General features: G+C 45.6%; 1 protein-coding gene across 3 annotated transcripts in view; it reads right to left on the bottom strand.

Moving 5' to 3' along the window:
- Positions 1-27,780, bottom strand: part of ROBO1 (roundabout guidance receptor 1) — a 666,598-nt gene that overhangs the window by 180,686 nt on the left and 458,132 nt on the right. For all 3 annotated transcript variants that reach the window (XM_063956322.1, XM_063956320.1, XM_063956321.1), the window contains exon 3: positions 5,173-5,330. In XM_063956322.1, coding sequence (XP_063812392.1) covers positions 5,173-5,330 — 158 coding nt within the window. The remainder of the gene's footprint in view (positions 1-5,172; positions 5,331-27,780) is intronic.

Here is a 27,780-nt window from a genome sequence, read left to right as displayed (position 1 = left end):
ACAATAGCTGCACTAGCAAATCCTGACACTGGAACAGGTAACGGTGGCAGAAAACCGAGACTATGGTGCCATCGAAGGGAGTATAGAGTATAGCATAGTGTAAGAGAAGCAAAAGCACATGAGGGAGAGGGACCTGCTCGTGAGAGCTTACATGTACAGTAATAATGAATGGTGTTTAGCTGCAGTGAGAATACCATTCTTAGGGGGAATCCAATTTGGTGTGAACAGCTCGAAAGTAGGTGGTTATAATAAAAATCTGTGAGTCCGGTGGTGGTGCGAGTACCACATACAGCCACACTTATTTGTGGGTGCGAGCTGTTTGTCAATTTAATAAATGTATGGTGAAAGAAAAGCCCAGTTTCACTGACACTGTCCGCCTACTTCGGTGACATCACAAGTTGGACAGAAGTTGGCAGGTTGGTTGGTCTGATGAAAAGTTGGTTAGATGTGTGGAGCACTGATGAAAAGTTGGTTAGATGTGTGGAGCACTGTTTTTGTTGGACAGACAAGTTGGACGGTTGGAGGTTTGGAAAGTAAGAGAAAAGTTGGTTTGATGTATGGCTAGCATAAGACCTGTTCCTTTATAAGTCTGCAAATTGGGACCTTTCTGCTGCAGTTGGGACAGTTGGGAGGCATGCAGACCACTGCATAGAAGGGAACACAAAGAGGACTTTAATGTGGGGTAATGAAACTAAGCCAAAACTAAAAATTAGAAGGCTAGTCTGCTGGGTCCACTAAGGTAATGAGAGAAAGCGGTGCCTCATTCATACAGGCTATGAAGTGCCTCACTTCTATCTGGTTCAGGGAAGTGATAATCTGCATTCTCCTGTTACTTGCACATTACTGCTAATTAAATTGCCTTCTTTGCAGTGATATGTTACATTCCCTCATCCAACAGAATGTAACATTTCCTGATGATCTAGTTAAAATATCAATATGCAGAAAAACAAGGTTCTTTGTAAAATATAAGACATACAGAAATTTTAAAAAGTTAGTTAGGAATTCAATTAGATGTGGAGTAAACGCTGCAGCCAATTGCTCACGCCACATGAGGCAAAGCTATTCAATTAATTGGCCTTTTCCCCACACGGTAAATAAACCATGGGTTAAAGCATGGGAAAACCAGTAATTCTGCATACACTGCGGAATCTAATGGTTTCTGCACGTGTTAAATGTAGAGGTGTGACACAGATTTTTCCTCGCAGCTCCTGCCTCTCGGGGATTAGTGCAGGGGGGTTCCCGCAGCTAACTGAATCGCGCAGCGGGAGTAAACCCTGCTGCAAATTGAATTACCCCCATCAAATGAAAATAAACAGTATAAATAGGATACAATTTTAGTCAAATCCAATTGCATTGCAGACTTCCACGTTTACAAAGAAGAACCGTGAGAGGAGATTTGTCTCTACAAGACTGGATCTTGCCCACAGTCTACGCCTAATCCCACAGTCTACCCCGCGTTATTTGCACTTCATCAGCAGTTGTGGATTTTTCAAAGGGAACGCCATGTTGCAGGGTTTACTAACCAGGCGGCCTCAGCAGCAGTCTCACGCCCTATTTGTTTAACTGCCTGTACATTTCTGTCTCACTCCTTATCGCTTCTTATCACTTGGTAAATATGTCCCTCGTTGTCAAACAAGATTAAAGAAGAGTGGTGAAGTCCCATGTAACAAAGGAAGCCCACTGCTTGAAGGAGTTAAATCAGAATTTACTAGCACAATAAGCCCACATTAAAATTCTTCAAACAGTACAGGTGTTGCGCATAACATATATGCCTTTGATCTTAGCTTCTTCTTTGTTCTAGCAGGTGGGAGAAAAACACTTTTTAACCTCATTATAGGAGAGACACTAAACCACATTAAAGAGCAGATAGGATAGGCATGTTTATTTACATACTTTTCAAAAGACTTTTTATGTTATGCTTTTATTATAGGGATTTTGCCTTACTTTGACTCACATTAAAGGAAAACTGCACTTTCATGGAGTCCTGTAATTTAGGGGTTAAATTTTCAAACTAGACTTCGAGAGTATACTTATATAATACTTAGTGTTCCCGATGCTGCTGCTGTCCTCGGTTGGGAAACCACAGTGAGTCATCGTTACTCTACAGACAATCTGAACTGATTAGCGCAGATAGATTTTTCATCAAAACTGATGACTCGGGAAAGATGGCGCTAAGATGCTGTACGTTCCCCTGAAGATGGCAGCAGCTTTAGAACATGGAATTCTGTATGTACTCTGTCAATATTTCTGACGTATATGTTTCCAGTAGGTTAGTGAGGGGGCGGTATATTGCAAAGGGAAAAGATCTGGTGTTGCAAAGGGGAAGTAAATAAGTAAAAAATATATATAGTAAAAAGGTTGCACTGGCTTCTGCTCAATGTGGTTGACAGTGGAGCTTGCAATGTGATTGTACAGATTTTATTCTTATTGGGTTTTTTTCAGGTCACTTCTATAGTACCTTTACAAATTCCATATTATACCATAAATAAAATAGCTTTGGGGGATCTAATATGATGAAAGGGGTTGGTACAATATCTCGGCGCTTGAGGGTCAGTATCCCAACAGTGGAAACTCGACGTTCAAAATTAGATGGATCCCGGTGAGTATTCTAACCTTAGCCCAACCCTCCCGTAGCCTAACCCTAACCCAATCATCCTGCAGCCTAACCTAGCCCTCCCGCAGCCTTACCCTGACCGTCCCCTCTAGCAGCCTAACCCAACCCTCCCACAGCCTAACACTAACCATCCCCTCCTGCAGCCTAACCCTAACCCAACCCTCCCACAGCCTTACCTTAACCTTCCCCTCCAGCAGGCTAACGCTAACCCAACTCTCCTGCAGCCTAACTCTAACCATTCCCTCCCACAGCCTTACCCTAACTCAACCCTCCAACAGCATAACCCTAACCATCCTCTCCCACAGCCTAACCCTAACTGTCCTCTCCCGCAGCCTATCCCAAATCATCCTCTCCAGCAGCCTAACCCTAACTGTCCCCTTCAGCAGCCTAACCCTAACCGTTCCCTCCCACAGCCTAACTCTAACCCAACCCTCCCGCAGCCTTACCTAAACCGTCCCCTCCAGCAGCCTAACCCTAACCCAACCCTTCTGCAGCCTAATCCTAACCATTCCTCCTACAGCCTTACCCTAACCCAACCCTCCCACAGCTTAACCCTAACCATCCTCTCCCACAGCCTAACCCAAACTGTCCCCTCCCACAGCCTAACCCTAAACGTCTCCTCTGGTAGCCTAACCCTAAGCGTCCCCTCTGGCAGCCTATCCCTAACTATCCCCTTCTGCAGCCTAACCCTAACCGTTCCCTCCCGCAGCCTAACTCTAACTCAACCCTTCTGCAGACTAACCCTTTGCCAATCCTCTCCTGCAAGCTAACCCTAACCGTCCCCTCTTGCAGCTTAACCCTTACCATTCCCTTCCACAGCCTCACCCTAACGTTTCACTCTAGAGGCCTAACCATAACCGTCTCCTCTCGCAGCTTAACCCTTACCATTCCCTCCCACAGAATCACCCTAACCTTCCCTTCTAAAAGTCTAACCCTAACCGTCCCCTCCCGCAGCCTATCAATAACCCAACCCACCTGTAGCCTAACCCTTTTCCAATCCTCCCGCAGTCTAACCCTGTCCCTTTCCGCAGCCTAACCCTAACCATTCCCTTCAGCAGCCTTCCCTAACTGTTCCCTCTCGCAGCCTAACCCAAACCTTCACCATGCCAGCTTAATCCAACCCCTCAACCCTCGCACCCCCAACCCTAAGTGTCGGGATCCATGGGGATTTTTAGCATCAGTATTCCGCTGCCGGGATTCAGACAGTCGGCATGCTAAGCGCGGGGATATTGACTACATCCCAAAGAAAGAGGGGCAAAGCCTTATGGAAAAGGGATATGACATAGTGAAAAGGGGGTGAGGCTTAAAACAGCAAACAATTAAAGTTGCACTTACGTGAAAATACTGTATTACCAGTTCAAAAAGAACAATTACTAGTAATAATATGGTTATAGGTATAACGTCACTTTCTGCTGGTGCTTTATTCATGTTCTAACAAAGGGTAAGACTATTGGAGCGGATGTTGTAATGCAGGACCTACAGGGATCACTCACTTATAGCATTCAAGTCTACATAGCTCTCAAAACTGCTGCACTTTACTTTGCCAAAATGTATGACCTGAACATAATGTATTTATAAAGGTGTGCTTTAGAAAGGAAGTGTCTGCTGTGGTGATATATACAGTATATATTTCACAGGATTCCCCAAGTAGATATTTTAATTAAAATGATTAAGAAACTACAATCCCTTATCAGAAAACTAGAGTAATGCTGATGGTAATTCTAGGACAGATGGTCCAAGCAAAAAAAACCGCAGTGTGAGAGTCTGCCATTTCCCCAGCATATGGATCAACATCTTGATACGCTGTTTTAGTATAATAAAACATACTTATCAGCTATCTGCAGAGTGACACGTTTAGATTTAATTGCATCAATTTTGAATTTAAAAAAAAATAGTTTGAAAATCATTCTAAACAAAAACAGGTCCGGAGCTGTGAGTCCTATGTGCGCAATTGCTGATTGGTGCATTGTAAGCTCAGACTTGGCAGACACTGCTATGCACCAAGTTCTTTAGCTGTGAACAGGACTGTGTAAAACATATCAGGATATAGATATGGAAACACAGAAATCTCACGTACAGCGAGACATTTAAAATATGTTTATGTTTCAAAGAAAAACTACTAACAAAAAAACTCCTATAAAATACATACTGAAACAATTTGGTCAGACAGAACTGGCTCACCCTATTGTGGTAAAATAGTGACACCGAAACAAGGGTTGTATCCACAGGGCGAATGGGAGCATCCTATGTACTAGCGAGGAGGAGGTAGGTCATTGCAAAATGCATGGTCTTCCTTAAGGAGCTGCACATATATACTAGATAGATAGATAGATAGATAGATAGATAGATAGATAGATAGATAGATAGATAGATAGATAGACAGATAGACAGACAGTCATAGATAGATAGATAGATAGATAGATAGATAGATAGATAGATAGATAGATAGAATTTGGACTTCAAAACATCCCACCCAAGATGTGCTCCAGTCATCTTGCCATAAAGCATTATTGAACCTATGCAATGCAGTAAGGTACAGAGAACCCCCCCTTTCTTACTGTTATTCGTTCATCCTTGTCATCTATTGGTGTCCCATCTTTCTTCCAGGATATCGTTGGTTCTGGGTGACCTCGCGGAGGCTGGCATTCCATTACCGCGGGTTCTCCTACCGCCACCATTACATCTGACGGGTTTTGCCTGAAGTCGTCTCTCAAAACTAGAAAAAGAAGAAATGGATGATTATTAGCACAATTCTATTTTTCTACTCAGATCACTCTCAATAACGCTGTTAAATGAGCAATTTAAACACAACTAGGGGATCTGTTATTAGGAAATACATTATCCGGACAGTCTGGAACATCAGAAAGAAACAATGCGGTCAATTTACTAAGTTGGGAGTATTTTAGAACTGGCGATATTGCCCATAGCAACCAATCAGATTCCATCTATTATCTTCTAGAAGCATATAGATAAATGTATAGCAGAATCTGATTTGTAGTTATGGGTAACATCACCTAAAAAAAACCTCCCACCTTAGTAAATGTACCCTTATGAAATAATTGATGCTGCCCTGTGATAACATCATACACACAGTTCGGATCATAACACTGTAAGGAGCACCGCTAGACAATTTAATGCATAAGACAACACCAGGGGCAACGTGGGAGAAATACAGGTGTCATTTTGATAGGCAATGTATTATATATTAGTACCACAAACCTGTACTATGAGTCACAAAATAAGCTACAAATTAGAACAATTTCAGAGGGACAAGTGGATGGAACTTTTAATGTTGTATATACAGAGAGACTGGACAAGCACTACAGATGAGGCTTTAAAAGTTGAACTTGCAATCATTTCAGTCAGAGGGGGGAAATGTACTAAGCCTTGGAGAGAGATAAAGTGGAGAGAGCTAAAATACCAGTCATCACTCTCTAAGGCTTACTACATGTGCCCCTTAAACGGGAACACATTATATTCACAGAAAAAGCAACACTCACATATAAAAATGTTAAGACTATCTGCACACTATCCCCCTCCCCCCCCCAAAAAAAACCCCGGAGGGTATGCAGCATCTCAGACATATCACAGGACCCCCTAGGGGCCATCCGGAGACTTCCAGGACTTGCCTGTGATAGGCTCGTATAAAGTCTGACTTTGGTAGGAGGACTTGGCGCCCCGTATAGTGCCTGATTATGTTTGAAAGAAGACTTCCCATCAAAGTATTTCTATGTTTATATGTCATCATTTATTTTTTGTTTTGTAAGTGTGGATTTTAAGTATTAAAAATATTACGAATAAAAAGAATGATACCCTAGATGCGCATGTTTTACCCCCTCTCTTCCATCTTTCCTGATATGCACTAATTTTGGAATTTGGAATCAATTGTGTGGAGGGAACCTGGATGTGTATATATGGGCCTTTTCTTCTAGCTTGTGTAATCATATTACCAGAAGGGGGTAGGGTGAGGAAAAGGGGTGCCCTCTTTTTTTCCAATTTCATTGGAGAGGAATCTTCCCTAATTTATTTTCTCAGGATATCTGCCTCATATTACAGTCCTGGGATTCCAGGCGGGATGTAGTTATGTGACCGCCGGTCACTTTACCAACCGCTACATCCCGCACCCCTTTAAATCCCAACAGTCGGCTTGCCGAATAGCAGGGACTATTCCCAGGGACTAGACCGCAAGGGGCTTGTTGCGCTCTTCGCCCCCTTCTCCCTGCAGGCATTCTGCTGCCGTATGCTGACCGCCGGTATCGCCAGCGGCAGTAACGCATACCCAACCCATGTTCATACATGAGAAAAGAAAACCCAGACAAAATAGTCTGTACCTGGAGGAATCTACTTTCTTGTGTTATGTTCCATATTGAGATTTTTTTTTTAAATTTTCCAAGGTTGTAAATTGTTCTTTTTTTGCAGACTAATGGCCCCCATACATCATCCGGCGCGATCCCCCGATAAAGCCGATCTGCCGACCAGACCAGCCGACTGGCAGCCATCGATGATCGGGGAAAATTAAGTATTGTTTTACATCATTTTCTATTTATCAAGACTATGCTATCTGTTCACATCTCTCTTCTGTTCACCTAATATAAATGGAACGGAGCAGGGATAGAGTTAGCTAGCACAGACGTGATATATCGAAAGAGATGAGAACAGATTATTACATGCATGATATATTATGGATAGAATAGAGAAGCCACTGCGTCTTCCAGCGTGTTCTATATAATATCTCAATCTTTGACACTGCTGACAATTTGCATTAAAGTGTTTATGAATGAAATTTAGGCACAAACCTGCAGTTTAGCAGAGTGAACATGGATTTGGAGTACATATGTATTTGAGTTATAAATGGCATAGCCGGTCACTAACATTACGGTTGTGATCTGAATCACAGCAATAACATTCACAAACAGCACTGTATCTATTATTGCCTGCCAACTTCTAATTAAGGCACTTGGCTCTGGAAAGTGGTGTGTGCTATAAAAAGGGTTAAACATGGAATCGCTGGAATAACACAGACTCGCTTCCTTTATTCAGTAACTCCGTTATGTAAAACTCCGTTATGTAACAATGTAGAACAAATAAACAAAACATGACGTTATTAACCACTAAAGATCGGGATAAATTCATCAATTGCAAGTCAGTGTAAAAACACAAAGAAATGTATAATACCCATGCCATGATAAGGTTGTGCCCACTTTCACAAATGCCCGTTTTAACTTTAAGGAAGGGGTGGGGAACCTAAATGCCATAATGCTTAGGGCGGGATGTACTAACCAATGACGGAACAACAAGCCACACATCGCATGCATACTAATCGCATATGTACTAACACATGCGATTAGTATTGCATAGGACAGCTTTCATGATAAGAGTTGTCCTTTGCAGTCACCGCCAGTCACTGGACTTGTGCAGAGTGACGCAGGAGGCCACAGAGGATGCTGGGAGGAATCAGATCGGATCCCTCTCAGCAAAGATGCGGCAAGGAGCTCATAGGCTTCTATTGGGTAATGCCAGCAAAAGCTGGCGTTACCCTTCGCACCGAAACCCTGGCGCCCAGTCCTTATTACATATGGAAATGCAGTAAAACCCTCGAAAACTGGGTTTTTACCACATTTTACCGTTAGTATGACAAAGCTATTATTTACATGTACAGTTTATATCAGACTTTCGTTAATAGGTCCACTGAAGCCAGGGGTGTTTTAAGAGAGGAGGGGAGACCCGCGTGCAGCTTTTGTCAAGTGCCCCCTCCTCCCGGGTCACAAGTAGACTCTGGCATATGCCAGGTCAGGACTCTGGCACGCGCATATCTCCAGGAACATGGCACCCGTGCCTTGTTCCCGGGGACATATCCAGTGCGCACGCACAAATCACTCGGAAATGGCTGTGGCTGCCATTTTCCAAGTGATTTCTGTCCGCTGGTCTCAGGAGGGCTAAGTATAATGTATGGGTGCAGTGCTTGCGGTGTTGGCCCCCCTAGACCCAGGGGCCGGTGTGCACCTCACACACTGCACCCATTATAGAAATGCCTTTGACTGCCATAACAGAGTATAAAGCTAGGTACACACTATACGATATATCATGCGCTATTGGTGCTGTTGACCAATCTGCAATATCATCATACAGTATAGTGTGTATGCCCAATCCTGGCCTCGTCCATTGAATCATCCCTTTGAATGTGCTGCACGTCCAATGGGACGATTCCACGACTGACGCGGTGTTGTTACATGCAGCATGTACAATACATTGCGCAGTCGTACAGTGGATTGGGTGATGCGATGTATCATTTCATCGCATCACATTGGGCACACCATCGTTCTGCTGTGTACCCAACTTAAGAGTTTGCAGTCAGGTGTAAGAAAAACACATAAACATCTACGGGCCTATAGTAGTCTACGTAAAATAAGCTTGCCCATACTCGGGATGAGATTTACTGTAACAAGCGTGATCCGGAAATTCTTTTCCCCATTGGGGGGTTCCTTTCACACTGTAGGTTGATTTATTTCTCCTTTTGATAAACCAGGAGCAAGAAACCAGGATACTAGAAAAACAAGGGTGCTTTCCATTTGAGTAGCAATTTTTATGATTGCTCATGATTCTCACAAATACTTGACTTTCTATAGTACCGGCCATTGTTTTTTTGCATCCTGGAAAAAACACTGAGATGTGGGGTGTGTTTGATTGTTTGAAACTGCAATACATTTTGGAATGTCAGCTGATTACCAGTCCCACAAGTCATTTACAACACATTTACGCCTCCCTGTATTTACATTAGACATTTTTAAGCATTAATCTATAATTATCTATGTTTCTTCAATCTAATTTACAGTTGTTTAATTTTCTCTAGAACTTGCATTAAAGATAAAAAAAATATCACTGTTTATGTAGTGATAATTGATGCTAATTATTCTTGTAAGAGATGTTCTATTTAAATGGTGGCAGAATGTTTTGTCCTACTTTTATTTGTGTTAAAAGCAATTCTCTGTAATTGAGGAGAAAATAGTTCTTCTGAACAGGAGTATAAATGTAAGGTTTAAATCAGCAATGCCATGAAAAATGTTTTTTTTTTGTTTTGTTTTTTGGTTATTGTTGTTTTTTTTATCACTGTGACAGGCTATAAGAATAATCTTGATTTTTCAGTGTTAGGTCAGTGACTATGATGGTAAACAAAGTCATGTAACAATTATGCAGTGAGCAGAGATGTTTTGGATTGCTCCTTTTAGCTCTGTGTTCAATGTGACACCCACCCCCTCTTTCTCTCCCCCTCTGCCATCATATGACATGCTGAGATTTGTGTCCCCGTAGAAGCCATACTTGTTTGCTCTCCCAAGAAGTATGGAAAAGGAGGACAGCTAACAAAATCAGATGCATGTTTAAAATTTAATTAATTTGCTTTTTAAAGAAAATAAAGCAGAGTTCTATGTAGCATTCCAGCTTTAAAAAGATCCTAAAATGCTCCGCACATTATATTGAAGGCACAATATTTTTTTATAGAAGCGGGGCATACAATGAATTGTCACAGACACGTTAAAAAACAAAAAATGAATTTCATAAACCTATCTTATTATGCCAAACTAAAGAAAGAAAATAGCTATCTATCTACATATAGAATCAAACCTCACTTAATGACTGTCTGTTGTTTTACAAAAGAAAATGCCAATTTGCCTTGGAGACACATACTCCTAACCAGAAACAAATGTATTCAATTATCCGAGCAGACTTCACTCCTGCCAGGAAGCACATTGCCTTTTTTTGATTCATATTATTATACTTGTTTGACATGCAGCAAGCAAACACATTTATAATTGTAGCCTGATATAAAGAAGACTACCGAGACAAAAAGGAAACTAGCAGATGCGGTTGAGTCAGTTCAAAATGTAAATGTGCACTAGTATTTCATTTTTTGGGAGATAGTTTTAGCTGGCCTTTCTGCTGGCTATTTACTTAGCTGATAATTGTAAATGTGCAAAGCCCACCTATGTTATGTTGACATGTTGTTTTATTTTATTTCAAAGAACTTTTTAAAAACTCCTTTCTTTCCTAAAATGACTCATTTACATAAATCCTTGCAGCAAAGGAGATTGAGGTTGTGGAAACAAGAAAGAAAACGATAAAAAAAAAAAATATGAAGTGATAGATAAGGAATTTACGACGTCTTAATATGCAGCACAAAAAAGGGGGAAAAGGACTTCTAGGTGCACCTACAGTAGCAGATCTTGCCACGGGCAAGCAGGACTTTTGTCCGGGGCGCCGCCTTCCGGAGGGCGCCGCACCATGGCAAGATCCGCTACTGTGCCCCCCCTGCTGCCCACTGTGTCCCCCACTGGTCCCCCGCTGTGAAGTGAACTAGACGCTAAGCGTCCCCTTCGTGGAGAGGACCTTTGCTGTGCGGTGCGCGATGACGTCATCGTGCACCGCACAGCATTGTGGGACTGGCACAGACGCTAGGGGTCATAATTGACCTCTAGTGTCTATGCTGTGCTATGTGCTATGGGAGAGACGTCATGACATCTCTCCCATAGATCCGAGGAGAGGAGCGGCGCCAGCGGAGGTCTGCAGCGGTCGGGAATCAGGAGCGGGGATAGTAAGTATTCTTTTTTTTTTCCTTTCTCTTTCAGCGGCGCTACTCTACAGGGGGCACAAATGGGGCGTAACTGACCGTATGAAGCCACGACCCTATTTTTTGCCAGGGGCGCCACAACGGTTAGAACCGGCCCTGTGCACCTACATACATTTATGTTTTTAGGAATTGCTATTACATGGTGAAAGGTCCACTTTATAGAAGCTAAGTGCCAACAGCTAAGTTTGCAGCATATTTGTTAGCTCTCCTGGAAGCCCAAGGAGAGATGCGAAAGTAGAGGTGTGGGGGGGGGAATAAGTGGAAATAGAGGGGGCTCTCATAGCTTCCACCCTTAGTTGTCCCATTTGTCGGAGGGTGGATTCGCAAAAACGGTGTCATCCTAGCCCCGCCCACTTGCTGTAAAAGGCAGAGAATCATGGCTTTGGACGGAGAGCAGGTAGGACTACGATGACATATAGCCCAACATCCCATTGTAAGATCATGTGAATTGTGGCTTTAAACAGCGGGGACGGGTCCATAATGCCAGTGGAGAGGGTAACCTGGTGCCTTTACAGAAGTTGGCGAGTATAGCATGCAGTCACTAGCATGGCCACCGAGATTGGCTACGGGCCTGAGTAACAAGACGGATGGTGGGGGAGGGGGGGGGTGTGGTGGGGAAACAAAACAATTTAAAAATAGTAAAATTGACATAGAAAGTAAATGTGAAAATTGGGCTGAAAAATAATAAGAAAGGAAATGTAAACTTGATAATAAATTGACCACAAATATGCTGATTTATAATAAATCACGTAACTCTTTTTCGGTATTAATATGATTTTGTTGTTACGGGTCGAGTATCCCATATCCGGAATCCTTGGGACCAGGAGCATTCCGGATATGGGATTTTTCCGGATAACAGAATACCTGTTCTCCGGACAGGTCCCGGGGATCTGTGGCGGCGTCTGGCGCTTCGGCGACGGATCTGCCAGCAGTGACGTGAGGGAATGTCTGAAAAGCCACACCCCCACCTGTCTGTGATTGGCTGCGGACTCTAGTGACGTGATGACGCCGGCCAGGTCATGACGTCACTACAGGGCCGAAATATTCCGGTTTTCTAAATATTTCAGTTCGCAGGTATTCATTCCCATTCTGTTTTTGCATAATATAACAGAATGCAGAATTCTACAAGCAACCAAGGGCAGGTTTATTGTTGTATTTGTTAGTAACTATGGCAACAAGGCTTCTTACAAACCGTGGGACACATTTTTTCCAATCAATAAACAAAAACATTTATGTCATCTACTTTTAGCGCAATAAAAATGTGTGTTCTTCACATACCTTAACGGAACATAAAAGTAAAAAAATAAAATCCACATATTATCAGACTGAACATGCACAGCCCATATTTTGACACATGTCTTATCTCTTATGCATCATGTACAGATTGGATATGAGGAATACAAGCAGCCGCTACCATCCACATTAACCACATTACTGCTTTGTAAACACAGTTAGGTCCCTTCTCCCTGTCAGAGATCTCCCACAGCATTATTGCGGCTGGAATGTTGTGGATGTGGATGGAATGAAGAGATTAACCAGCAAGGTTACCAGACACCAGTATAATTACTGACAGACTGCAATATAAGTGGAGTTTTCACATCAATGTCATTTTTACCCCTGGCCTTGATGATAGTTCTAGCACACTGATTGATGGTGGTGGCAGAGGGGATGGCTCTGTGGTGTATTCAAAATGTGTGCATGGTGTCCGGTGAACGTGGGACCCTAGGTCGGAATACTGTACATACGATATGCCAGTTTATAGGATGTCGGCGGTCATATGACCGACACCGGCATCCCGATGCAGAGAATCCCCTCCTGTTTAACCTCTCCCCTTACCCCCCTAAACTTAACCCCCCTTCCCCGCAGCGTAACCCTAACCCTCCCCCCCACAGCCTAAACCTAAGGCCCACCTCCGCGGCTTACCACTGAGGACCCCCAGCAGAGGTCGATCGGGATTCCGGGATTCTGGATCCCGGTTCCGCCATTTTGATCCATGTAGAGATGCCGGTGTCGGCATTCCGAGCAGTGTCGGGATTCTGACTGCCGGGATCTCGAACGCCGATGTCCTAAATGGCTCCCCCTGGGTCAAAGGGAGCTGCGCCACTGCATGCACTGCACCCAAAATAGACCCAACAGTGTGCCTCCAGCGGGTCCACCTACTTTAATCTGCCAGTGGCCCCATCTTCCATGTGATATCTACAAAAAGATGTCACCGCTGCAGGAGGATGCAGATACTCTGGCACTGTGGCAGACTTGTGAAGCACAATCATGTGACACTGCCCTTACTTAGCGCACCCATATACGCTGGGTGTTTATTGTAGTATAAGCCACTTTTTTTTTTATTCAAATGGCTTTAAAATAACCGAATGACAAGGAATTTATAAAAGAAACTACTTTGGTACAAATGACGTACGTATGAAAGTAATGAATATGGAATTCACTAATATTATGCCACAAAATTGTCGAAATTGGGAATCCAACACATACCTGGAATGTTTGTAATAACAAATGTTTCAACAGTTTCCTACATGCACCTGAGATTATACAGTGATCATCCGCGGCGGTATTCAGTGATTGGCATTGTAAGCTGCGCGCTTAGACAATAGGCCCTATATCCTGCAAAGATTACCCAATTTAGTGCTTAATGCCTTTGATCAATAGACTACCTTATTGCTTGGTGAAACCAAAAAGGTTTTTTTTTTTTTTTAATATTACGTTTTTATTATCGAGTTTTCAAACACATTACAATTACAAATAAATTGACAACTGTAAACTGAAAAAAAAAGGGGAGAAGACATATACACACAACATAACCAATAAAGACAAGGGAAAGGAAAAGTAGGTATCAGGGGGATCATAATACAGCAATGATATTACAATGTGATGAGGGGCAGAAGGTCTGCATCACGGAACCAGCTAATGTTCAATATGGATCGGGGAGTGAAGCGCAGAGAGGTCAGGTATGTCAGCTGGTATACCAGGGGTACCTATTTGGCCCGATCTCTCCTTATATAAGGACCATTTAAGCCATTTCTTTCTAATAGGGATAATCTCTGAAGAGTGGGTGCCCTCAGCTGTTTCAAACATATAATGTTGATGTACCTTTTGCACTATCATTGATAGAGTGGGGATGACTGCCGACTTCCATTTGGAGGCTATAGCGGCCTTGGATGCTATGAGAATGTGTCCTAAAAGATACCTATCTTGACTAGACATTTCGCCGTAATAATAGTGAAAGAGTGCCACCAGGGGGTCGGGTGTAAGGGTTACTCCTAATATGTTGGAGATGAAAAGGAATATCTCCCTCCAGAGCGCCTGTATTGCTGGACATAACCAAAATATATGGAGGATATCTCCCACCATCCCGCAATTCCTCCAACAACCAGCGGAGACATCAGGCCAAATCTTGTGTAACCTCTCCGGTGTGAAATAAACCCTATGGACCAATTTATAGTACATTTCGCAGTGATTTACACATTTGGAAATTTTGAAACAAGATTTGAAAATCACTTTCCATATATCGTCAGTGAAGACCATAGGGAGGTCTTTTTCCCATTTAATCTGAGAGGGGAAAGTCCCATGCCGGGATTCAGTCACCAGATGTTGGTACCATCTGGAGATTCCTCCCCTATTACCGCTAGGCAATAAAAGGGAGGTCAGTAATTTAGGAAGACCGGTATAGCGGGCTCGGTTAGGGGAGCAGCTTTGGAGCCAATGTCTCAGTTGCAGATACTTATGGAAATCTTGTTTAGGCACCTGAAATTTTTCCTGGAGTAGGGAAAAGGGGACTAAAACACCGTCTAGTAGAACATCCTGTAGGGTGGATATGCCCTTGTCCCTCCAATGGTGCAAATGCAGATCTGGGATCAATAGGGCTATAGTGTGGAGAGATAATTGGGGGGAGGGCAAAGCGCCAGCATGGAGAGGTTTGAGTACCGTTCTCCATATCAGCATCGTTACTTGGACTGCGGAGCATTCAGCTACCTCAGCGGGGATTAAGGTGATAGGCAACCAGAACAAGTCTGGTAATGTAAAGGGGGCTACAGCATTCTGTTCTAAGGACACCCATGGTTTAGGAGTGCTCTGGTAGAGCCAATCACTGGCCTGGGCGAGTAAACACGCACTATGGTATCTTTCTAGGTCTGGGTATGCAACTCCACCGGCACATTTTGGCGCAATTAAGGTGGATTTCGCTATTCTTGGTTTTGAGCCTCCCCAGACATAGTTAGCTATCAATCGGTTAAACTTATTGCAAATATCTTTAGGGAAGGTTCTGGGGATGGTTCGAAAAAGATACATCAATTTAGGTAGGAGAACCATCTTTGCGGCTGCCACTCGTCCAACCCAGGAAACCTCCTGCATCATCCAGTCTTTGATAAATAGTTCAAATACCCGAAAAAGAGGGTCATAGTTACACCCCATTAAATCCCGTTCCCTAGATATATGGACTCCTAAATATTTAAGTGATCTGAGTTGCCACGCGTATTTGTAGTCGTTTTTTAGACGTCTAAGGGTATTATCAGGCACATTCAGCGGGAGGGCCTCAGTCTTAGTGGTATTTAACTTGTAATATGAGACAGCTGTGTAAGAGTTCAAGAGGGAATGTAAGTGTGGCAGCGACAATTCAGGCTCTCTAAGGCATACTAAGATATCATCGGCAAAGAGACAGATTTTGTGAGACATTCCCCCTATCACTGGACCAACAATTGAGTCTGATAACCTGATCCGCTCCGCCAGAGGCTCGACAGCCAGCACAAAAATGAGGGGTGACAGGGGGCAACCCTGGCGAGTCCCATTAGTTATATTAAATGTAGAGGAGATGCACCCATTAGTGAAAACCGAAGCCGAGGGTGAGGAATATAAAGCCAGTATGGAGTCTAGTATTTTGCCCGTAAACCCAAAACAGCCCAGGGTGGCTCTTAGATAGTCCCAGTGGAGTCTATCGAATGCCTTCTCTGCGTCCAAAGAAAGGAGCAAGAGAGGTTCGTCTCGGGCCTGGCAGCGTTCAATCAAGTTTATTACTCTGCGTGTGTTATCTGATGCCTGCCGGCCCATTACAAAGCCCACCTGGTCTGGTTTAATCAAGCCGGGCAAAAGGGGGGATATCCTATTTGCGACCATCTTTGCGAATAATTTAAGGTCGGTATTCAGCAGTGCAATCGGACGATAATTCTGAACCGCTGTGGGAGCTTTGCCCGGTTTCGGGATGGTAACTATTCGGGCCTCCAACATTTCCTTCGGGAAATATGTAGAGTCAGAAGCTTCATTGAACACCGACAATAGGAGCGGGGCAAGAGTTGTTTTATATGCTTTGTAAAAGTTAGATGGGTATCCATCTGGCCCGGGGGCCTTATTTACTGGACAGGAGTCTATGACTGCTTCGACTTCCTCGAGTACCCATGGTGAGCTAATGGACTCGCGAGTCTGAGGATCGATAGTGGGTAGCGACAGTCCATCTAAGAACTTAGCTATGTCTGCCGGGGTGGGCTGAGGGGTATTAGGGTCTTTTCTAAGATTATACAGCTGCGAATAATATTCAGCAAACGCATTAGCTATCTCCTCTGGATCCGTTACTTTAACTCCCGAGGATGTATGGATTGCTTGTATGCGTTCTTTTGCTCTGCGTCCCCTTAGTTTACGCGCCAGTAGACGTCCTGCTCTATTACCGAGCCTATAGTATTGTTGGTTGAGCCGCTGGAGATTGCGGTGAACTTCCGCTAAGGCAAATGTATTTACCTTTTCGCGAGCGGCAAGTAGTTGCTTAAAGAGGGCTTTATTATCGGGGTTGATTTTATGCGCAGATGCCAGACGTGCAGCCTCCCTTTCGGCCGAGGCGTATCTGTTTCTATATTCACGTTTAATTCTAGATGCTGTCTGGATTGCGGAGCCTCTAACCACGGCTTTTAGAGAACACCAATGGGTGAAAATGGATGTATCTTTGGGGCAGTTTGTCTCCAAATAAAGATCTAGGGATTGCTGGATGGCCTGTCGAGCCTCAGGGCGGGCAAGAAGGTATGAACCCAGTCTCCATGGACCATGTGGGACCACCCTCTTACTAATATCCCAAACTACAACAAGTGGTGAGTGGTCTGACCAAGTCATAGGTAATATGTCCGCTTTACTAATGGCTGCCAGGGTCCATTTATCCGCTAAGGCTAGGTCTATTCTAGAATATGAACTGTGTACGTGGGAATAAAAAGTGTAATCTCGTTCGGCAGGGTGTTTGGCTCTCCAGACATCATATAACTCATACTCCGCTAGGAGTTGACTAAATCTGCCTGAGGGGTCCTGGGATGGATTACTACGCATAGTTCGGGTTGGACGGGAACGGTCTATAGTAGGGTCCAGCACCATGTTGAAGTCTCCAAGGATCAAGAGGGCTCCCCTAGTGTGCTCCTGGAGCACTCTACAAAAGGTTCTAAGGAATGGGATTTGTTTGGTATTAGGGGCGTAGCAAGAGACCAGAGTGGTCTCTACATCTTCTATTTGACCCACTAAGATTAAATATCTCCCATTAGGGTCTTCATATTTAGAGGACAGAACGAATGGGCAGTTTTGTGCTATAAGAAGAGCCACTCCAGCTCTCTTAGTGGGTCCGTTTGCAGTATAGCAAAGGGGGTATCGTGAGTTAGTGAAGAGGGGGGGGGTTTGACTCTGGAAATGTGTCTTCTGCACCGCCACCACCTGTGCCTTGATTTTCTGAAAATAATTCAAGGCCACTCTTCGTTTTTGGGGAGAATTAAGGCCTTTGGCATTAATAGAAACTATCTTAACCATAATCTGCTTCCGATGGGGCTATTGATTTCGTTAACTTATTTCTGCATTTAAGCTGATCCACCTGAGAAGGGGGGGGAAACATAACAGAAAACATGAGGAAAAACATAAGGAAAATAAAAAAAACGAAACTAAATTGATCTCTCTTGAGATCACATCCAGTCGCCATATCGTGGCGGCTGTGTAGGCTAAAGGGGGGGTTAGTGGCAGCACTCCCACCTGCCGCCATATTTTTATAATGTAATCTAAAGAAATTACGAATATCTCGATAGTATATGAGCTGATTAATGCACAAGTGTGCAATCTAAATCTTCAGGGCAAATAAAGCAGGACAACATCATTCTAACAAGGAAACAGAACACATAAATCCAACATTAGACTTAATCCAGCGACTTCCTCTGTATATCAAACATTAGAGCTATATCAGCAGACTCACAATGAAAATTAAGAAAATTAAGGAGAGGAAGGAAAAAAAAAAAACAACCTCCATGTCAGGGCAGGCGTCAGGCACATTGCCCCTATCAAAAGAGTCGCTGGAGTCTCAACAGTAGAAGCGCAGTAGCTATGGAAACATTCCGACTCAGATCGGGCCTTCTCACCTCGCCGAGGACCAGTCCTGCTGGAGTCGACGGGGGGAGGGGCCCGCCGCGGGATCAACAATGTTCCATGACCTCAGCATTTTCGTTCCCTCATCTATGGAAGAAATAGAGACAGTGGAGCCATCTCGGGAGACCAGCAACTTGGTAGGGAAACCCCAACGATATGGGATATCCGCCTTCCTGAGGGCCATAGTGATCGGTTGAAACGACCTCCTTTTAAAAAGGGTGGCAGCAGACAGGTCACCGAAGAGTTGGAGTCCTTGAAGAGCTGAGGACGTGTCGGACGATGGTCTAGACGCTTTCAATAAGGCCTCTTTAACGTGGAAGTAGTGCATTTTCATTAGGACATCTCTGGGGGCCTCTCCTGGGGCCGCTCTGGCCTTCGGCAGCCGATGTATCCGGTCTATTATGAAGTCTGCAGGTGGGGACTTAGGTAAAAGCGCCTTAAATAAGGCCACGGCGTAATCGTGTAAACTGCTGTGTGACACCGATTCGGGGACCCCACGTAGTTTGAGATTACTGCGGCGCGACCTGTCTTCCAAATCTGTGACTTTGTCTCGCAAAAGCTTCACCTCTGCTTCCAGTGTATCATGAGAGTCCAATAGGCTGTTATGTAGAGATGAGCGGGTTCGGTTTCTCTGAATCCGAACCCGCCAGAACTTCATGTTTTTTTTCACGGGTCCGAGCGACTCGGATCTTCCCGCCTTGCTCGGTTAACCCGAGCGCGCCCGAACGTCATCATGACGCTGTCGGATTCTCGCGAGGCTCGGATTCTATCGCGAGACTCGGATTCTATATAAGGAGCCCGCGTCGCCGCCATTTTCACACGTGCATTGAGATTGATAGGGAGAGGACGTGGCTGGCGTCCTCTCCGTTTAGAATTAGAATAGATTAGAGAGACACTTGATTTACTAATTTTGGGGAGCATTAGGAGTACTCAGTAGTGTACAGTGCAGAGTTTTGCTGATAGTGACCAGTGACCACCACTTTTATTTATAATCCGTTCTCTGCCTGAAAAAAGCGATACACAGCACACAGTGACTCAGTCACATACCATATCTGTGTGCACTGCTCAGGCTCAGGCCAGTGTGCTGCATCATCTATTATCTATATATAATATTATATATATCTGTCTGACTGCTCAGCTCACACAGCTTATAATTGTGGGGGAGACTGGGGAGCACTACTGCAGTGCCAGTTATAGGTTATAGCAGGAGCCAGGAGTACATAATATATTATATAGTGAGTGACCACCAGACACACAGTGCAGTTTATTTAATATATCCGTTCTCTGCCTGAAAAAAGCGATACACACAGTGACTCAGTCAGTCACATACCATATCTGTGTGCACTGCTCAGGCTCAGGCCAGTGTGCTGCATCATCTATATATATATTATATATCTGTCTGACTGCTCAGCTCACACAGCTTATAATTGTGGGGGAGACTGGGGAGCACTACTGCAGTGCCAGTTATAGGTTATAGCAGGAGCCAGGAGTACATAATATTATATTAAAATTAAACAGTGCACACTTTTGCTGCAGGAGTGCCACTGCCAGTGTGACTAGTGACCAGTGACCTGACCACCAGTATATAATATTAGTAGTATACTATCTCTTTATCAACCAGTCTATATTAGCAGCAGACACAGTACAGTGCGGTAGTTCACGGCTGTGGCTACCTCTGTGTCGGCACTCGGCAGCCCGTCCATAATTGTATATACCACCTAACCGTGGTTTTTTTTTCTTTCTTTATACATACATACTAGTTACGAGTATACTATCTCTTTATCAACCAGTCTATATATTAGCAGCAGACACAGTACAGTGCGGTAGTTCACGGCTGTGGCTACCTCTGTGTCGGCACTCGGCAGCCCGTCCATAATTGTATATACCACCTAACCGTGGTTTTTTTTTCTTTCTTTATACATACATACTAGTTACGAGTATACTATCTCTTTATCAACCAGTCTATATATTAGCAGCAGACACAGTACAGTGCGGTAGTTCACGGCTGTGGCTACCTCTGTGTCGGCACTCGGCAGCCCGTCCATAATTGTATATACCACCTAACCGTGGTTTTTTTTTCTTTCTTTATACATACATACTAGTTACGAGTATACTATCTCTTTATCAACCAGTCTATATATTAGCAGCAGACACAGTACAGTGCGGTAGTTCACGGCTGTGGCTACCTCTGTGTCGGCACTCGGCAGCCCGTCCATAATTGTATATACCACCTAACCGTGGTTTTTTTTCTTTTCTTTCTTTATACATACATACTAGTTACGAGTATACTATCTCTTTATCAACCAGTCTATATATTAGCAGCAGACACAGTACAGTGCGGTAGTTCACGGCTGTGGCTACCTCTGTGTCGGCACTCGGCAGCCCGTCCATAATTGTATATACCACCTAACCGTGGTTTTTTTTTCTTTCTTTATACATACATACTAGTTACGAGTATACTATCTCTTTATCAACCAGTCTATATATTAGCAGCAGACACAGTACAGTGCGGTAGTTCACGGCTGTGGCTACCTCTGTGTCGGCACTCGGCAGCCCGTCCATAATTGTATACTAGTATCCAATCCATCCATCTCCATTGTTTACCTGAGGTGCCTTTTAGTTGTGCCTATTAAAATATGGAGAACAAAAATGTTGAGGTTCCAAAATTAGGGAAAGATCAAGATCCACTTCCACCTCGTGCTGAAGCTGCTGCCACTAGTCATGGCCGAGACGATGAAATGCCAGCAACGTCGTCTGCCAAGGCCGATGCCCAATGGCATAGTACAGAGCATGTCAAAACCAAAACACCAAATATCAGTAAAAAAAGGACTCCAAAACCTAAAATAAAATTGTCGGAGGAGAAGCGTAAACTTGCCAATATGCCATTTACCACACGGAGTGGCAAGGAACGGCTGAGGCCCTGGCCTATGTTCATGGCTAGTGGTTCAGCTTCACATGAGGATGGAAGCACTCAGCCTCTCGCTAGAAAACTGAAAAGACTCAAGCTGGCAAAAGCACCGCAAAGAACTGTGCGTTCTTTGAAATCCCAAATCCACAAGGAGAGTCCAATTGTGTCGGTTGCGATGCCTGACCTTCCCAACACTGGACATGAAGAGCATGCGCCTTCCACCATTTGCACGCCCCCTGCAAGTGCTGGAAGGAGCACCCGCAGTCCAGTTCCTGATAGTCAGATTGAAGATGTCAGTGTTGAAGTACACCAGGATGAGGAGGATATGGGTGTTGCTGGCGCTGGGGAGGAAATTGACCAGGAGGATTCTGATGGTGAGGTGGTTTGTTTAAGTCAGGCACCCGGGGAGACACCTGTTGTCCGTGGGAGGAATATGGCCGTTGACATGCCAGGTGAAAATACCAAAAAAATCAGCTCTTCGGTGTGGAGGTATTTCACCAGAAATGCGGACAACAGGTGTCAAGCCGTGTGTTCCCTTTGTCAAGCTGTAATAAGTAGGGGTAAGGACGTTAACCACCTCGGAACATCCTCCCTTATACGTCACCTGCAGCGCATTCATAATAAGTCAGTGACAAGTTCAAAAACTTTGGGTGACAGCGGAAGCAGTCCACTGACCAGTAAATCCCTTCCTCTTGTAACCAAGCTCACGCAAACCACCCCACCAACTCCCTCAGTGTCAATTTCCTCCTTCCCCAGGAATGCCAATAGTCCTGCAGGCCATGTCACTGGCAATTCTGACGAGTCCTCTCCTGCCTGGGATTCCTCCGATGCATCCTTGCGTGTAACGCCTACTGCTGCTGGCGCTGCTGTTGTTGCCGCTGGGAGTCGATGGTCATCCCAGAGGGGAAGTCGTAAGCCCACTTGTACTACTTCCAGTAAGCAATTGACTGTTCAACAGTCCTTTGCGAGGAAGATGAAATATCACAGCAGTCATCCTACTGCAAAGCGGATAACTGAGTCCTTGACAACTATGTTGGTGTTAGACGTGCGTCCGGTATCCGCCGTTAGTTCACAGGGAACTAGACAATTTATTGAGGCAGTGTGCCCCCGTTACCAAATACCATCTAGGTTCCACTTCTCTAGGCAGGCGATACCGAGAATGTACACGGACGTCAGAAAAAGACTCACCAGTGTCCTAAAAAATGCAGTTGTACCCAATGTCCACTTAACCACGGACATGTGGACAAGTGGAGCAGGGCAGGGTCAGGACTATATGACTGTGACAGCCCACTGGGTAGATGTATGGACTCCCGCCGCAAGAACAGCAGCGGCGGCACCAGTAGCAGCATCTCGCAAACGCCAACTCTTTCCTAGGCAGGCTACGCTTTGTATCACCGCTTTCCAGAATACGCACACAGCTGAAAACCTCTTACAGCAACTGAGGAAGATCATCGCGGAATGGCTTACCCCAATTGGACTCTCCTGTGGATTTGTGGCATCGGACAACGCCAGCAATATTGTGTGTGCATTAAATATGGGCAAATTCCAGCACGTCCCATGTTTTGCACATACCTTGAATTTGGTGGTGCAGAATTTTTTAAAAAACGACAGGGGCGTGCAAGAGATGCTGTCGGTGGCCAGAAAAATTGCGGGACACTTTCGGCGTACAGGCACCACGTACAGAAGACTGGAGCACCACCAAAAACTACTGAACCTGCCCTGCCATCATCTGAAGCAAGAAGTGGTAACGAGGTGGAATTCAACCCTCTATATGCTTCAGAGGTTGGAGGAGCAGCAAAAGGCCATTCAAGCCTATACAATTGAGCACGATATAGGAGATGGAATGCACCTGTCTCAAGTGCAGTGGAGAATGATTTCAACGTTGTGCAAGGTTCTGATGCCCTTTGAACTTGCCACACGTGAAGTCAGTTCAGACACTGCCAGCCTGAGTCAGGTCATTCCCCTCATCAGGCTTTTGCAGAAGAAGCTGGAGGCATTGAAGAAGGAGCTAAAAGGGAGCGATTCCGCTAGGCATGTGGGACTTGTGGATGCAGCCCTTAATTCGCTTAACAAGGATTCACGGGTGGTCAATCTGTTGAAATCAGAGCACTACATTTTGGCCACCGTGCTCGATCCTAGATTTAAAGCCTACCTTGGATCTCTCTTTCCGGCAGACACAGGTCTGCTGGGGTTGAAAGACCTGCTGGTGACAAAATTGTCAAGTCAAGCGGAACGCGACCTGTCAACATCTCCTCCTTCACATTCTCCCGCAACTGGGGGTGCGAGGAAAAGGCTCAGAATTCCGAGCCCACCCGCTGGCGGTGATGCAGGGCAGTCTGGAGCGACTGCTGATGCTGACATCTGGTCCGGACTGAAGGACCTGACAACGATTACGGACATGTCGTCTACTGTCACTGCATATGATTCTCTCAACATTGATAGAATGGTGGAGGATTATATGAGTGACCGCATCCAAGTAGGCACGTCACACAGTCCGTACTTATACTGGCAGGAAAAAGAGGCAATTTGGAGGCCCTTGCACAAACTGGCTTTATTCTACCTAAGTTGCCCTCCCACAAGTGTGTACTCCGAAAGAGTGTTTAGTGCCGCCGCTCACCTTGTCAGCAATCGGCGTACGAGGTTACATCCAGAAAATGTGGAGAAGATGATGTTCATTAAAATGAATTATAATCAATTCCTCCGCGGAGACATTGACCAGCAGCAATTGCCTCCACAAAGTACACAGGGAGCTGAGATGGTGGATTCCAGTGGGGACGAATTGATAATCTGTGAGGAGGGGGATGTACACGGTGATATATCGGAGGGTGAAGATGAGGTGGACATCTTGCCTCTGTAGAGCCAGTTTGTGCAAGGAGAGATTAATTGCTTCTTTTTTGGGGGGGGTCCAAACCAACCCGTCATATCAGTCACAGTCGTGTGGCAGACCCTGTCACTGAAATGATGGGTTGGTTAAAGTGTGCATGTCCTGTTTTGTTTATACAACATAAGGGTGGGTGGGAGGGCCCAAGGACAATTCCATCTTGCACCTCTTTTTTCTTTTCTTTTTCTTTGCATCATGTGCTGATTGGGGAGGTTTTTTTTGGAAGGGACATCCTGCGTGACACTGCAGTGCCACTCCTAGATGGGCCCGGTGTTTGTGTCGGCCACTAGGGTCGCTAATCTTACTCACACAGTCAGCTACCTCATTGCGCCTCTTTTTTTCTTTGCGTCATGTGCTGTTTGGGGAGGGTTTTTTGGAAGGGACATCCTGCGTGACACTGCAGTGCCACTCCTAGATGGGCCCGGTGTTTGTGTCGGCCACTAGGGTCGCTAATCTTACTCACACAGCTACCTCATTGCGCCTCTTTTTTTCTTTGCGTCATGTGCTGTTTGGGGAGGGTTTTTTGGAAGGGACATCCTGCGTGACACTGCAGTGCCACTCCTAGATGGGCCCGGTGTTTGTGTCGGCCACTAGGGTCGCTAATCTTACTCACACAGCTACCTCATTGCGCCTCTTTTTTTCTTTGCGTCATGTGCTGATTGGGGAGGGTTTTTTGGAAGGGACATCCTGCGTGACACTGCAGTGCCACTCCTAGATGGGCCCGGTGTTTGTGTCGGCCACTAGGGTCGCTAATCTTACTCACACAGCTACCTCATTGCGCCTCTTTTTTTCTTTGCGTCATGTGCTGTTTGGGGAGGGTTTTTTGGAAGGGCCATCCTGCGTGACACTGCAGTGCCACTCCTAGATGGGCCCGGTGTTTGTGTCGGCCACTAGGGTCGCTAATCTTACTCACACAGCTACCTCATTGCGCCTCTTTTTTTCTTTGCGTCATGTGCTGTTTGGGGAGGGTTTTTTGGAAGGGCCATCCTGCGTGACACTGCAGTGCCACTCCTAGATGGGCCCGGTGTTTGTGTCGGCCACTAGGGTCGCTAATCTTACTCACACAGCTACCTCATTGCGCCTCTTTTTTTCTTTGCGTCATGTGCTGTTTGGGGAGGGTTTTTTGGAAGGGACATCCTGCGTGACACTGCAGTGCCACTCCTAGATGGGCCCGGTGTTTGTGTCGGCCACTAGGGTCGCTTATCTTACTCACACAGCGACCTCGGTGCAAATTTTAGGACTAAAAATAATATTGTGAGGTGTGAGGTATTCAGAATAGACTGAAAATGAGTGTAAATTATGGTTTTTGAGGTTAATAATACTTTGGGATCAAAATGACCCCCAAATTCTATGATTTAAGCTGTTTTTTAGTGTTTTTTTGAAAAAAACACCCGAATCCAAAACACACCCGAATCCGACGAAAAAAATTCGGTGAGGTTTTGCCAAAACGCGGTCGAACCCAAAACACGGCCGCGGAACCGAACCCAAAACCAAAACACAAAACCCGAAAAATTTCAGGCGCTCATCTCTACTGTTATGAGACCCCACAACTTCCTCCATTTTAGTTTCCAAATGGTCCGTGCGGCCGCCTAAGTCGTCAATAGATTGTTGACATGCCGTTAATGTGGTACGAAACTCAGCCGCAACCTCCTCTTTAAATCGGGACAGAAGTAGCTTCATAGTACCGACCGTAAGGGCCTCTCCATCTCCCACTCCGTCTAGACCCGCAGCAGTTCCGGCTTTGGAAAGGGGCACCTCCGGTTGGGGAGAGGTCTGAGGGGCTGCTCCCTTTGTGGAGGTCCCAACAACTTTGGAGCCAGGCATTTTCGGTGACGACTTAAAAATGACAGCTGTTGCGCAGGTTTTGACGGTTTGTTACGTCTTGCAGGCATAATAAGGCCTCGAAGAGGAAAGCTCTGCGTTTTCAAGCACAAGACTGTGATGATCAGAAGGCTCCACCGTCTCAGGGACTAACGAGACATCACGTAAATAAAGGCAGCGGTGGGAGAGTCCTCTTGTATTACATTGGCATAAGCAGGGCTGACATACGTGTTAGGTTATCCATACTCTTTGCACACCGAGGAGACATTGGGGAGAGCTCCAGCCTCCACTTTTCTAACGCTCCAGGGAGACTTGGGTTAATACTGCCGATTTTGAAGGATCCCGATATAATCAGGCTTTAATATAAAGGTGTAGCCTTTCTCCAAAGGGAGGATCCAGGTAGAGAGGGGGATGTGTTGTAATGCCGGGGTCCGGGTCCCCTAAGTTAGCCCCTGCAGCTATTTAATAGTGGGTCTCCTTCTCTAGCCCCAGTACTCTGCTTTTCTTAGGAAAAGGTCCCCGGAGGTCGTGCAGGTGTCACTCTCTGCTGCTGCGTGGTGCCCACAGCCGTGGGTGGACTCGCGGGGGGTCAGAGGCCCTTCAAGCGACCTAGGGTGAGCCGGGTGGGGGGCGAGGGGGGGGGTTAACTTTGTCTCCCCGGGCCGCTCTCGTTCCTGGACCTAGGAGCCTGTTTAAAGTGGGTCACTTGGAGTGCCAGACTGTACCTGTAGGAGCCGATAACGTTCCCCCGGCAGACAGGGGGGGGGGGGGCCGCGGGTGATTCTTCGGTCCGTCTGTCTCTCTTTCAGGCGGTTTTTGTGGAGGGGCTTCTCAGCGGTGTTTGCCGCGGTCCTCCCTCTGAACCAGGGTCGCCAGCCGCGTCTTCCCGGGGGCCGCCAGCCGCTTCCTTCGCACCGCTGCCGTGTATCTTCTCCTCCCCTGCAGCCAAGATGGCCGCCGTCCGTGCTCCGGCGCCCGAGGTCCGGCAATCCTCGGTCCCGGGGTAAGTCTGTCGGGTGGGGAGTAGTCTCTGTCAGTGAATACCGCTGTAGCAGCGTTAGGAGGGTTCTCGGAGGGCACTGCGAGTGTTCTCGGGGCGGAGGCCCACACGTCCGGGGATGATCCGAAAATTGAGGCCCCTGCTTCGGGGCAAGGAGTAGGCCGCAGTCCGCAGGAGCCAGAAAACCGGCTCCCCGACTCCGCAGCGCTGATTTCCCGCTTGCACCACCAGGGTAAAGCTTAGATCTGCTCTTTTTGGACAGAGATTTGTGTAGCTGAAGGCTTTTATGGCACTATTTAGTCTCAGATCCCTGGGAGCTCAGATGTAGTGCAGCCTATTCAGTCAGACTCCAGGCCACGCCCCCCCCCCCCAAAAAGGTTTTTTAATATTCACCTTCATAGCTTGATCACTGATGGGGAACTATTGCATTGAGATCCCAATGGACCCTAGGCAAGATGCTTGTTTAGGCCGGATTCCATCAATATGTAAAAAAAAAAAACACACACACACACACAAAAATGGCTTAGAGTAATTGTGCCAACCGAGCCCTAGG

Source organism: Pseudophryne corroboree, chromosome 2, assembly GCF_028390025.1.
Source record: "Pseudophryne corroboree isolate aPseCor3 chromosome 2, aPseCor3.hap2, whole genome shotgun sequence".
In the NCBI taxonomy this organism is placed as follows: domain Eukaryota; kingdom Metazoa; phylum Chordata; class Amphibia; order Anura; family Myobatrachidae; genus Pseudophryne; species Pseudophryne corroboree.
This window is presented reverse-complemented; position numbering and strand designations above follow the sequence as displayed.